Raw genomic sequence first — 13,309 nt, 5'->3', positions numbered from 1 at the left:
TTCTAGTGGCATGCGCAGATGTTGTTGCAGACAATCCTAGCATATGAGAAGGGATGATCCTAGACAACCAGGACATTCTTAGTTCTTAGTGATGTTGTGTGTTGGTACCTGGTGTTCAATCTCAATGCTCTTTCTTCCGGAAGCAGAGGCCTGTTAAGCAATTAATCATTGTTACTTGATGCGGAAAATGCTAGTGATCCGGAGATATCCGGACTTCTTGACAGATATTATACGGTTCCCTTTGCGAAGAACAGAGGGTGAAGGCTGCGGCTTGAAGCCCCTCGATTCCCAAAGATTCAGAGGGATGCCGTTTGTGCTTCGGATTTTGGTTAATGGTATCTTATCAACTTTTCACTTGAACCACGCCATTTTTTTAAATTTATTTCTATTTCCGCTTGTATTCTATTCTTAGGGTTCAGCTGTCAACCCTTTCCATCTAAAGTTTCTTTCGCTCCTTTTACAGTCCCGCTTCATTCGTCACAGTGCTCGAGAACGGTGACCTTGACATGCTTCTTAGTCTCTCTTTCCTCCTCTTCCCTTCTTTTATCCTCACTGCTACTTATGCGCGGGTACACCAAGCCGCGAACACCAGACACCGTTCCCAACCTGATGCTCGATTTCTGCCCAAACATCCTACTTGCGCTGCTATTGAAGAAGCAATCTCGAGCGCATCGAGTGTGTACTACTTTCCTGATATAGCTTTCATCACGGATAACTATCACTACATGCCTTCGAGTTCACAGAATTCTGAATGTTCTGTTGAACCTGGCGCTGTGGATGATGTTGCTAAAATCGTGTGTTCTCAGTTTAAGGACATTATCTAGTCTTGATTAATTATCTTGTTAATTCACAGATGGAGATTCTCTCGAACTCGACAACGCCCTTCGGAGTCAGTTCCATTCCTGAGTCTCAAGCTTGTCAATCGCTAAACACGGCTTCACGCGTTATTTGCTATATAATAGGTCAAAGGAGGTGGTCATTCGTCCAATCCTGGGTTCAGCTCGACTCCGGGTGTTTTGATCGTCATGACTCGGTTTAACAATGTCAACTATCGCGTGCAGGAGGGCACAGCCGACATCCAAACCGGTGTCATCTGGGATGATGTGTATGCTGCTCTTGCTCCTCATGGGGTGAACGTAGTGGGAGGTCGGGCGTCCGGCGTTGGTGTTGCAGGTTTGACACTTGGTGGAGGTATGATCCATGTCTTTCGCTGTACTTTCAGCTGAATGGGCGCGCCCTGAAGGTTACTCCTGGTTGACCAATCTTTATGGTCTCACTGTTGATACTGTCGTGGCATTTGAGCTTGTCTTACCGAACGGCACTGTAGTCGAGGCGAGAGATGATCGTTATCCTGACTTGTTTTTCGGTTTAAAAGTGAGCGGTATGGCACTGTCCATCTCCACCCGAACCGTCTAAACTTTGCCAACAATACCGTCGGCTGATAGGGCGGCCTAAACAATTTTGTGAGACCTTTGAGTTTCATGAGCGACATCATATTGTTGACTGTTCGGCAGGGCATTGTGACACGGTTTACTTTGAGGACATTCCCTCAAACGCAAGTCTGGGTGTGTTGTCTTATATTATATCGCCTGTATCCAGCATTCATCTACTGTCAGGCTGGCGTGATTATGTACAGTGGTTTGGTTTGGGAGAGGACAGTAGATGCTGTCTACGCCTTCATCGCTTCGAATACAGATCCGAACGCCAACATCCTCGCCGCTTACACTGTGGCTGGAGGAGTTCAAGTGATGCCACTGCTTGTATTCTACAATCGTCCTCAACCTCCGTCTAAACTCTTCGATAATTTTTTCAACATCCCTCATCTTTCAAGTACGGTTGGGACGAAGGACTTCTTGGATTTCGTCAAAGAAGCTCCCAGCAATGTCACGGCAAATTTACGGTAAGTGTTCGTACTCAATTATCTGAATTAGGCTTCCAAGACTCATCACATCTTCATTCTCGGCTCACGCGCAGGGGCGCATTCCACACAGTACCATTGGCCAATATCACGCCCGCGGTTCTGAACAAGATCGTCTCAGAGGCCAAGGCAAGTGGTTGCTCTAATTGCCTCTAATTTTGTATGCATTGATCCTCCCTTTTTCACTATGACAGCTATGGGGCTTGCAAAGTCTTCTGGCAGCAGGCATCTCCGTTTCTTACGATGTCGAACCTTTCCTACGTACCATCACTCGGCATGCAGCCTCTAGTGCATACCCACACGACAAATTCGCCTCTCCTTTGCTTCTCTACTTTGAATGGCCGCCCAGCATCTCGGACAGTACTCTCATTAATGCGATGAAAGCTAGCGCCTCCTCCATCGCTGCAGTCGCCAAGGGGGAAGGTCAGGATCTTGATTCACTTGCTTCCTACCCGAACTATTGTCTCGCCGATACGCCACTCGAAAGAATGTATGGGAGCAATCTGGATACTTTGAGGGCCATCAAAAAGAAATATGACTCCAGTAATGTCATGGGTCGTGCCGGAGGGTGAGTTCATTCAGTGATAACTTTGCGTTCCATTGACACCTACCACACAGATTCAAATTCTAATCAAAGAATGCCCATTTCCACGTCACTCGTTTGTAGCGTTAAGATAATATATGATTCCAATAGGGTACCAATTATGCGCTTGGTAGAAAAATTGTAATGGCGAATAAGTTATCGATTCGCAAATTACAGTAATTATTGGAAACAGATCACAAATCGATCAACACATGCTGGTCGACCTAGTTGAGATAACCACGGCACTTGGAAGAACCGCATAAGCAAACAATCTAAGAGGGGAGATATCGAAGTCAAGCCGACGAGCCACAGTTGACAGAAAAGTCAATCCTCACCTTTTCTTGTTCAATGGGGAAATGATAATCTATAATAACAGGGAACAGATGAGCGTATGGTCGAATTAAAACCATGCAGTGCGAAGCCTCACCGTAAGTGATTTCGTCTCCTGGCTCTATGTTCGTCTTGGCATATATAACAATCTTCTTCTCGCCATTGATCGTGATAATTTTAGCTGTACAATTAGGTGTACAACAGTGATTAATCAATCGTCTGAATAGCGACGCAATCATTAATAGCGTTAGTGATGAACCATTTGTCAGGAAGGCTGGTTTGAACCTACCCTAAGTTGCCCTTTTTTGTAGCATCCACGACAGCATCGTCATCGACTCGGAATAGATAACTGCTCCCAATACCCATGCGCTCGTAGTATTTCTCGCGTTTATCGGCAACCTGCTGGCGAATAAGTTCCCCAACATATTCAATAACCATCTCCCCTTGAGAGATCGGTTCCATAGCATATAAGCCCCAATCATGAATTGGACTACGCGAAAACTTGAGTTGTTTCTTCCGAGTCTTAAGCTGATTGAACTTGAGCTTAAGTGTAGACTGCTCTTGCGCGTCGGCATTTAGATTGAGATACTTGTTCGCTTGTTCCATCCCTCTCGCCAACTTGCGGGAGTCGATGCGGGTCGAACGCGAAGAAGCGCCCACAGGCTGAACGATCTTCGAGTTTGCGGCTTCATCAACTGCCACTGTCGCCCTGTTGCGAGACGCGACATAAATGGACTTAACGGCATCGGGTATCTTATAATACCCTTCCGTTCTCGCGGATCCTGTCACATGAACTCGAATGGCGGGATGACGCTTCTTGGCGGGCTTCTCGTCCTCAATCGGCTCTTCAGTAAGTTTACCCTCCTTCCGTCGTAACAAAGCCTGGTGAAGAAACCACACATCTTCATCGTCAGAGGGATGAACGAGGCCAGCCTCAAACGGATCTGGAGGAGGCGCTTTCCGCATAGGAACTTTGGGCGACGGCGGCGGCTTCTTCTGTCTGCCTCTGGGCTTCGCCGGTTTGGTTATGACAACGGCTGGCTTCGGCTCCTCCACAACCTCCTCGACGATGTCAGGCACAGGAATATCCACAGTGGCGGGTATCTCGACTTCGGAAGCAGGAATAATAGTCGGGACATCGACCATTTCTTCAGGAGCAGGGCCTTCCACTTTAACTTTCCGTTTCTTTCGCCCGCGTTTTGGCGGTTCAATTGCGTCCTCCGCTGGACGTTTACGGGCTTCATCCAGGGGAGGCTGCAAGGCCCGTTCTTGTACCATTGCCAATGGTACTCCGTCTTCCGATTCCACCTCCACATCATGCATAATCTTGGCGCGTTTCGCCTTTTTGGCAGATTTCTCAATTTCAGGAGGTGCCTCAGGGGTTATAGATGCAGGCCGGGATTCGAAAGGATCAGGATCAGCCGTAGAAGGCCTAGGCTCGGGGTGCGCTTCATCCTCTACGACTTGGTGAATCGTACGCTTTTTCGTGGCAGCACCAGGTTTCTTGGTGAATCTCAATGGGGCAAGAAGTTTTGGGGTGTCTGAAGGCGTTGATGCAACGGCTACCTTGAGTTTCGAAGGAGAGATGCTGGCTGCACGTTTTTCGACCCTCTGCTCTTCGATATGCCGTACGATTCGAGCACGGATAAGCCGTTCCCGTACGTCCTTCCGGAGAAGTGCTTTGAGCTCTGTGAGTATCATGTCACGGGCTTGAATCGCCGGATTCTTCGGGACCAAGTCGAAGACCGGTTTAGCTGGAAGGGAGGGAGGATGAGATGTTGTGTGGGTCGGAGGGGGTCTGCGAACGTCGAGATTAACGGGGTAGTGGAGGAGCTTTCTATTCTCCATAACTTTCTGGGCACGTCGCGCCCCAGAATCCGAAGCAAACGTTATATACCAACCAGACACATCTACCAATACCTAAGGAAGATGAATGCTCAGAACACAGACCAAGCCAAATTATGATAGCTGGCTTGCCTTATCAGGGTGAATGTTGAAGCTTTCGAAGTGATGTTGGATGTCCGATTGTGTGACATGAGCAGAGCGCGGTAGGGAATTCCTCACTATGTGTATATATTCGTACCCATTCTCCTGAAGCAGACGCGTTATTCTGCTATAGACATTTGCTTCTGCGCCAGGGGTCCAGGAATCGTAGCGAGCAGGAGCATCCCTTCGCATGTAGGAAGGGGGGCCATAATCATGCGGTCTGTGGTAGGGACGTGTTGGGGAACGAGAACGGGAACGGGAGCGTGAACGGGAGCGTGAACGTGAACGTGAACGTGAACGCATGGAAGAACGGGAAGGGGATCGGTCAAGGGGGGAAATTGGCCGGTAATGTCGAGGGTCGTCCCAACGTTGACGGTCCCAAGCGTCAGGGCGATCCCAGAGAGGTCGTTCCCGAGGAGTTCGATCCCAGGCTGGGCGATCCCATGGGGGTCGGTGGCCCATTGATGGCTCCCAGGCTGGTCGTTCCCAGGAGGGTTGATCCCGCGAGGAGGGGCGCTGCGTTCGGTGCTCTGGAGAGGGCTCGCGCACATGCCAAGGATTTCGCTGTGAGCGCATGCTTGTACTCGCAATTGGCTCAGTGGATGGAGGTATAGGCCGTGGGGGTAAGGAGGGGTGTAATGGAGGAGGGGGAGATGGGGGCCGAACTGGATGGGTGGATGGGATCGGAGGTGCCATTCGAGTTGGTTGGAGTGTGGAGGAACGATCATCGACAGGTTTCGGTGGTATGGCGGGTCTGGGAAGTGCGGATGAATGGAGAGGTTTAGTGGATATTGGAGTAGCCGAGGGTGGAGGTATTGGCGTGGATGAAGGTTGAGATGCCGACCCTGGGTGCGACGACTGAGCTTGCAACGGCTCCTTGCTCCTCTGTTTTTCCCTTTTCCTCCGCTCAATTTCTGCAGCGACGGCAGCCTTACATTTCTTGCGTTGCCCATCCATTTCGACCTGGACTTCCGTCCAAACTTGACCCCAACCGATCCGCTGCCCGTTGAGCTTCTTGACAGCACTCTGGGCAGCAAGTTGGCCAAGGCCGTTCTCCTGATCATCGCCTTCGTACTTGATCCAGCACATACCCAGCGGTTGAACGGTCGATGGGTCATACTCAACCTGAAGCTCATCTATCCGACCAAACGCGCTGAATTGTTGTCGGATCTGAGTGGTAGGCATAAGGTGTGAAAGGCCTCTAACGAAGATAGCGCGTGGAGGAGGTGGGGGTGGAGGCCCAGTTGAGTTTTTGTCCCACTGCGGATGATGAATTAAAAGTTGGCAGCTTCTTGGAGAATGGCAGCGCGTCGCTTACCTTATACTCAGGAAATTGATAGAGTTCAATGCGATGCTTCCTGTTACCTCGACCGGGAAAACATCCGTCCGTGTTCTTGACGCGTGGATCGCGCACCACGACTGGCGGTTCGCCTTCGAGGACACCATTTTGGCGAATGACGGGCTTTCTCTCTTTGTCCTTGGAGGTCCTGGCATGCAGTGCGGGGTCCCAAATGACACGATATGAAGGTTTTAGCTTCACGGACTCATATGGAGGAGGGGTCGGTTCACGAGTGACGGTGGTAATGAAAAGTTCAGGTGTGGGGTGGCGAGATTGACTAGGGGTAATGATGGTGGCTTGAAGACGGGGCGAGGAGAAGTGAGATTCAGAGGGAGGAGGTGGTGGCGGGGGAGGCGGGGATTCGGAGGGAGGTGGAGGGGTGAAGACATTACCCTTGAAGGAGACAGAAGATGAAGCTGCTTGTTTACGCGAACTCGCATCAACGGTGTCATTGGAGACATTGGCAGCATGCCTGGGACTGATCGCCGAGGAACTAGAAGGTGTATCGGGGGTCGGATACGCTATGGAGTTCTCAATGGTTTTACCATACCCCGATGTGGGCTCCCGAGAACCACTGGAGGGTGCATACAGCCCAGCATTGACATCAAAGGCATCCTGGACACTCTGGGAGCCATGGGGAAGACTCTCAAAAGCAGATAATAACGAACTTTGAGGCTCAAAATGACCGTTTACTACGGAGCGAGGTTTGGGAGGGGAGGCGCCATTGATGTTAATTTCGGTTTTATTTTGGCCAGTGGAAAGGGAGAACTTGACAGGTTTGCGGATGGGATTGACAGGTAATATCCTCACTGGGGCCGAAGGGGCGAAGGAAGCGTAGTCAGAAAGATCGAGAGCTCGAGGTCCCGCTTTGGGTTGTCGAGGATGTGGGTCTCGCTCGGCGGACGATGCCATTCACAGTACAAGTCCCACAAGGGGTCTTGAAGCGGTTATCGCCCTGCGTCTGGTCTTGTACGAACCACCGATAGTTGGTGGGTGACGGTGTTGTTGGGGGAGAGCTGAGGATGCTGTGTGATGTGACAGGGACGGGAAGGAATGGTGGTGGCGGTTGCAAAACTCGTTCTGCACGTTACTCATTTCACGAGTGATCCCCTGAGCTGACACAACGCCTTGCCAACGTTCATCCGACTCCTCGAGCCTTTCAGTGTTATTTTTGTGAACGGACACCTATGCTCAGGGAAACCTCGTTTGAACTTGGCTTGCATTTTTATGCTATTTAGTGTGCATTATGCAAGTTTCCCGAAGCTCACTAAGCTGCCACCTCAAAGTGCTCATTTCTCTAGCTACTAATCTAGGCGAGAACGGTGCTCCAACTTATGCTTGATCTTGAGAGGTTCATCCCGGATATTTTCTTAGTTAGATCGAAATGAGATTACACGCACGAGCTTCACAAGTTTAACTCTTTCTTATGCCTTTAAACAGCCGGAAAATAAGGACTGGTCTTAGATGTTGTCTTCATCCACCACACTACGACTATTCTGGGCCATTCTTACCATTTTTCCGCAAGCGCCGTCTCCGCTTTCTCTAGTCAATGCTCCGACATTCAAGGTTGTGCGGTTCAATCTCTATTTCGAGTTCTATTTCGAGTTAGTTGGTGTCCTACACTTCAGACATTCCCATCACTAGTTGGATGAAATCAGACGGTGTATTTTCGGATGTTTGTGGGTCACATCTTTGTTCCTTCATCCGCACGCTTGACACACTCCATTGGGGCGCAGGGAGTTAGGTATCCTTTGGGTTTCTGTAGTACCTTTGGCATTAGGTGCACCCTAGATTACTTATTGTGAATATATGACTATTATCTGTACCGTTCTAAAGGCGCTCACTTTGGACCTAAATACAGACTAGAAACTAAATACAGCAAGCGAACAAGCGCTCGGCAAACTCCTTTTGCATCCCCTCACGTCAAACCCATCCTGGACAAGTCGATGAGTCGCGTTGTGTTCGGTGAATATTCTGGACCGTTCGGAGGCAGATAAATATTGGCGTACTAATTGCTGCACATCTCATTAGTGGGCAATGTGCCCTACGACATGACCGAAGTAAGCAAATCCTGCTGGGGTGCGGTGTTACCACCGTTGCTGATGCTGAGGATTGCTCGTAGGAGCAACTAATTGACGTATTTTCTGCTGTCGGGCCAGTGGCCGGCTTCAGGTGAGCGGTCACTGAGACCTCAGTCTGCCATTCACCTTCATTTCAAACCACCAGATTAGTGTTCGATCGCGAATCCGGAAAGCCAAAGGGTTTTGGATTCTGTGAATTTTATGGTGCGTATTATCTTGGTCCAAACTAACTACTCATCGTCTGAACGTTTTCTGGTGCGTCTTAGATCATGAGACCGCAGCATCAGCCGTGCGTAACCTGAACGGAACAGAAGTCAAGGGTCGCCCGCTGCGCATAGACCTTGCAGACTCAGACCCATCACTGGAAGGAAAGACGACCTTTCGAGGAGAACTTGACAGCGGTGACTCAAAATCATCTGTTCTTTCCATACCTCCAGGCGTCGCTGTCCCTCCTGGACTCACTCCACTCGATGTCATAAGTAACGTTCTTGGGACAGTACGTCCAGCTCAGCTGATGGAGGTCATGGGACACATGAAAGTGGGGCTTCTTTTTTTGCGCATGTAACCTCTCATGTCCGGAATGACAGATATTCGTCATCAACCATCCAGAAGACGCTCGGAAGTTGCTTCAAACACAGCCTCAACTCGCTTATGCTCTCTTCCAAGCAATGCTAATGAACAAAATAGTTGACTCCTCAGTCCTTCAAGTCAGTCTCGCCATCATTCCTCGATAGTTCTTCAAAATCTAAAATCTATTATTTTTGTCCATAAGCGAATGCTAAGTGCCAGCGCAGCAGCAGCATCTCAAGCTCAGGCAGCCTCAGCCTCCAAATCTCAACACACTGCACCTGTTCCACCTCCTGCACCCATCCCACCATCACAATACCCACCAGCACAACCTTATACTTCCCAACTTCACCACGCCTCAGCACCACCTCAACCTGTCCCTCCCCCTGCACCATCGCAAATGCAAATACCTTCCTTTCCACCTGCACATCCCGTGCAGAACGTTGCCCAATACTATGGTGCCCCCGCTGCTCCTGTACCAGCACCTGCTGCACCTGTGGGTGGCCCCTCAGCCCTAGGAGGATTAGATGAAACGAAAAGGGTAATTTCAACGTGCATTATCCGCTCCAGATACTCATGCACTCCCAGGGCATGCTCATGCAAGTACTCAGCTTGAGTCCCGCCCAAATCCAGACGCTCCCACCGGATCAAAGGGCAACTATAGAAGCATTAGTGAGCCCCCACCATGTCCGTTTCCTCCTTCCGATCTCTGGTTGATGGATGTTCCCTATTCCAGAAAGCACAACTTGGCGTTCCATAAAGATCATTTTCTTTCTCTCCGCAACACATGAATCAAAACACATTGTGCGAGTGTAACATACGGTGCTACACATCTTCTATGATTTATATTCTGTTCTGCAATCTACGCTCTTCCTTGAGCTTGACGAGGCATCCTACTATATCGTCAAGTTTGATTGTCTCTGCACGGCCTTTAAGCCCAACATCGTCTCGATTCCGCACGTTCACGCTTTGGGTGGAGAATTCGGCCTCACCAACCACTGAAGAGTATTCATTTGAGTTGCGCTTTTGGTGAATTAGACAGCACGTACCAAGAATGAAATTATACTGTCCAATTTCTCCATTCCGGATCTTCTTGTTGATTGTCTCCGTACCGTTATCGACATCAGCAAATAGCCCTGCATTCCAAAGTCTCTGCTGGACGTGAGATGCATAGTCATTCTGAATTTTGGATGTCAGAAGCCACAGCCAAGCATTAGCGGAGACGAAAAGAAGAGCACCCACATAAGGAGCAGCAATTGGGATGACCAAGACTTGGCGGGGGGACAACCAGAATGGCCTGAATAATTGCAGCAAAAAAAGGATAATAGACAAATTCAGCAGACCTAATCATCTACTACGCACCATTTCCCCCCGAAGTGCTCTGTGGCAATGGATATGAATCTCTCCAAACTCCCCAAGATAGCTCGATGGATCATCACAGGTCGATTGACAGCATTCTCATCATCATCCGGTCCCCGGTACTTCAGATTAAAACGTTCAGGCAGTTGGAAGTCCAACTGAATCGTCGCACATTGATGGGGCCTCTTAAGAGCGTCGGTAATGGTAATATCAATCTTAGGACCATAGAAAGCACCATCGCCGGGATTGAGGTCCCATTTGCCGGGTTGAAACCGTTCCAAAGTATTTCGGAGTTGCTAGTCGTGGGGCGGCAAATAAATGACTCGGGGATTAGATGGCATGAGTGGGAATGGGTGATTAAACGCACTCGTTCTGCTTCGTCCCAGGTGTCAATCTCCCCGAGGAATTTCTCCGGACGGGTTGATAGCTTGAGCCCAAACTCAAAGCCGAATAATCCATACACATTCTTCAAAAAGTCGAAAATGTCATCTATCTCCTGCTCTATCTGACCAATTGGGGTATTTAATCAGCCGAATACCAACGGAGCGAGGAGAGTGGTAATGGCATACCTGAGATTGCATACAGAACACATGAGTGTCATCTTGTTGGAACCTTCGTACTCGAGATAACCCCGATAGGGCGCCACTGGCCTCGTTCCGATGGAGGACACCAAACTCAGCCATCCGGATAGGTAACTCGCGATAACTTCGATCTCTGGAGTCAAAGATGAGAGCGTGGCCAGGACAATTCATGGGTTTAAGCGCGAAGACCTCCTTCTCAACGTCAAGCGTGAACATGTCTTCCTTGTAGTTTTGCCAGTGACCTGAAGTCTCCCACAGCTTATGGTTGTAGATATTTGGCGAAATCACTTGATGACAGATATCGTGAGCATCTCGACAGGCGTGAAGCGACCACGTCCATACCCTCGGAGTATCCTCGCTTTCGGTACTCGGACTTGGAAAATCATGAAGATAAAAAGGGTGCTAGTTATAGATATTCCAAACGCACTCTGATTAAGTCGAGCAGGGTATTGTATATTCGGGTGCCGTGAGGCAAGAAAAAGCAACTCCCAGGACTGAGCTCATGGAAGAAGAAGAGTTCTTGGTCCTAGAAGCAATGAGTTCGTAGCGTTCGTGGCCATGGCTATGTGTTACCGCCCCGACATACTTTCCCAATCTTCCGATGATCCCGTTTCGCAGCTTCAGCCAAAAATTCCTTGTATTCTGTGAGTTGTTTCGTTTCAGGAAACGAGATACCCCATAACCGTTGCAATGAGTCGTTTGCGGCATCTCCCAGGAAATAAGACGATGAATTCTGACAGTTCGTCATTAGTCGGTACTTTCTAGAACAAACAGGAAACATAGTGGATTAGCCTACTTTCGTGATCATCATTGCTTTTATCTTTCCTGTTGTTGGGATATGGGGGCCGAGACATAGGTCGATCATTGGTCCACATCGGTAGACTGTCGTCGAGGTGCCATCTGGAATCTTGTTCTTGATGAGATGTACCTTGTACTTGTTGTACTGTGCAGTGAAACAGGAACCGGGATAAGGAACGCATCATCCTTTGATACACCAGCAGTCTCCAGCTTACGGCGAACATCTCCAAAAGTCCCTCTTTCGAGACAACCAGACGTTCGAATGGTTGCTTTTCGTTCACTGCACTCCTGACGATAGTCTCAAGCGCAGGGAAGTCATTCGGTGATATCGATCTGATGCCAAATGATAAATTAGAAGGTTGGATCGGAATGGTGGCCATACCTATCTGCAATTGCCATCTCATAATAGAAACCATCAGATGTGGGCGGCCCAATGCAGAGGTGACAACCGTAATGTCGCTCAGCAGCTTCACCCATAACGTGAGCAGAAGAATGCCAGAATACGCGTTTGCCTTCAGGGTGGTTGAAATCTAGGAATTCCAAAGTGACAGAACACTCGAGTGGTCTTTCAAGATCCCACAGTTCACCGTTAACCTGCCAGTCTACACGTAAGAGTGAACGATGTGATGGGCGATAAATGAGCCAAACCTTGGAGATGACAATTCTTTGTGCAAGGCTGGGCGATATTTCCTTCGCAATGGCCATCGGACTGGTTTCCCAGCTGGTGCCAGATCTTTTGCTTCCATCGGGCAATGTGATTTCGATTAGTTGACGTGGTTGCCCTTCGGGAACAGTTGTTGGACGTTGTGTCTTACACAGTCCAGTTATTTAATACACTCACTTCGTACAAACGCTTCGTATTCGGCTTTGAGCTCGTTCCACATTTTTATGCGATGGGGTATGTAATCTGGCAGCGGATCCAGCTGAGACGTGTTAAGAAATCGTCACAAAAATACAACATATTCTTTGCTCACTTCCAACGGTGCCTTTGGTGAATCGCTGGCGCCTTTCTTGTCCTTCTTCGACGGTTTGTTGGATGCGACCTTTGCATTCTGCAACTCTGTCGTAGCTGGCCCAGAGGTAGACTGGACAGGATGTGGCACAGTGGCCGAACGATGCTGCTCTGAGGACATACCGAAGAGTCGGTGTGGGCAGGGGGGAAAGAATTTAGCTCGATGGAATGTGGACAGAGATGATCGGGGAACACGAAGGCGTGTGATCATCCACACGATTCTGGACGAAAATGACTCTATGTCTCGGTACGGACATTGCCGTGACCAACAAACAAGAATCGCACCCTGGTATTTCGTTGACAAAGCACTGTGCTAGTGAGTCGAATTGAGCAGGTAATATGGACAAAAGTATTGTACATGCCAAAGATGGCACAAAGATCGTGAGTAGATTGACAAAGAGCATTCATAACAAGTACTGGCCAAAAATAAGATGCACCTCAGACATAATGGCAGAAGATAAAAAAAAGAAAGGAATAACAATCAATTAGCCCCCCACGAAGAGTGAGGTGATCGAGGGCCAAATAATCCGGGTGGAGCCTGAGTCTCCTCTTGGATGACGGTAAGCTGATGCTCGGTCGAAACAGGTGACGGGGCCAACGAAGGGTTTGCTGCCCGACCGCGAATTTAGCTTCTATGAAGAATGGTTGTAAAGGAACTACTTACGTTTCCATGACATCCAGGACGCATGTGCATCCTCTGCTGGAGGAGCAGCAGCGAGGGCGGCAGCTTCAGCTGCGGCGGCCTCGCGTTGCTT

The 13,309-nt window shown here is 49.2% G+C and overlaps 4 protein-coding genes across 4 annotated transcripts; 2 read left to right on the top strand and 2 right to left on the bottom strand.

Annotated features, from left to right (window-relative positions):
• Positions 1–221: 221 nt before the first annotated feature.
• EI90DRAFT_3044401 (FAD dependent oxidoreductase) lies at positions 222–2,702 on the top strand. The gene is made up of 10 exons (XM_039059337.1): positions 222–794; positions 854–889; positions 963–1,191; positions 1,244–1,374; positions 1,446–1,463; positions 1,515–1,565; positions 1,617–1,900; positions 1,975–2,047; positions 2,113–2,486; positions 2,537–2,702. Exons 1-10 carry the CDS (start codon positions 507–509, stop codon positions 2,547–2,549), a joined length of 1,497 nt encoding a protein of 498 aa, XP_038919644.1. The 5' UTR covers positions 222–506; the 3' UTR covers positions 2,550–2,702.
• Positions 2,703–2,725: 23 nt separating this feature from the next.
• On the bottom strand, positions 2,726–3,797 carry EI90DRAFT_2911077 (uncharacterized protein; the record flags this gene model as incomplete). The annotated part of the gene is made up of 4 exons (XM_039054416.1): positions 2,726–2,773; positions 2,837–2,865; positions 2,929–3,050; positions 3,121–3,797. The coding sequence occupies 4 exons, from the start codon at positions 3,795–3,797 to the stop codon at positions 2,726–2,728; spliced, it is 876 nt and encodes a 291-aa protein (XP_038919643.1).
• Positions 3,798–6,789: 2,992 nt separating this feature from the next.
• EI90DRAFT_3144608 (uncharacterized protein) lies at positions 6,790–8,971 on the top strand (the record flags this gene model as incomplete). Its single annotated transcript, XM_039065166.1, has 6 exons — positions 6,790–6,808; positions 8,188–8,216; positions 8,279–8,328; positions 8,383–8,441; positions 8,504–8,775; positions 8,825–8,971. The coding sequence occupies 6 exons, from the start codon at positions 6,790–6,792 to the stop codon at positions 8,969–8,971; spliced, it is 576 nt and encodes a 191-aa protein (XP_038919642.1).
• Positions 8,972–9,540: 569 nt separating this feature from the next.
• EI90DRAFT_2992146 (uncharacterized protein) lies at positions 9,541–12,758 on the bottom strand. The gene is made up of 15 exons (XM_039056129.1): positions 12,517–12,758; positions 12,384–12,465; positions 12,191–12,324; positions 11,925–12,136; positions 11,758–11,875; positions 11,541–11,687; positions 11,331–11,477; positions 11,172–11,270; positions 11,087–11,117; positions 10,733–11,031; positions 10,531–10,668; positions 10,167–10,459; positions 10,047–10,101; positions 9,854–9,983; positions 9,541–9,802 (listed from the first exon to the last, which is right to left on the bottom strand). Exons 1-15 carry the CDS (start codon positions 12,673–12,675, stop codon positions 9,648–9,650), a joined length of 2,199 nt encoding a protein of 732 aa, XP_038919641.1. The 5' UTR covers positions 12,676–12,758; the 3' UTR covers positions 9,541–9,647.
• Positions 12,759–13,309: the final 551 nt, after the last annotated feature.

Source organism: Cantharellus anzutake (genome assembly GCF_015039405.1).
Source record: "Cantharellus anzutake strain C23 chromosome Unknown EI90scaffold_10, whole genome shotgun sequence".
Lineage (NCBI taxonomy): Eukaryota > Fungi > Basidiomycota > Agaricomycetes > Cantharellales > Hydnaceae > Cantharellus > Cantharellus anzutake.
This window is presented reverse-complemented; position numbering and strand designations above follow the sequence as displayed.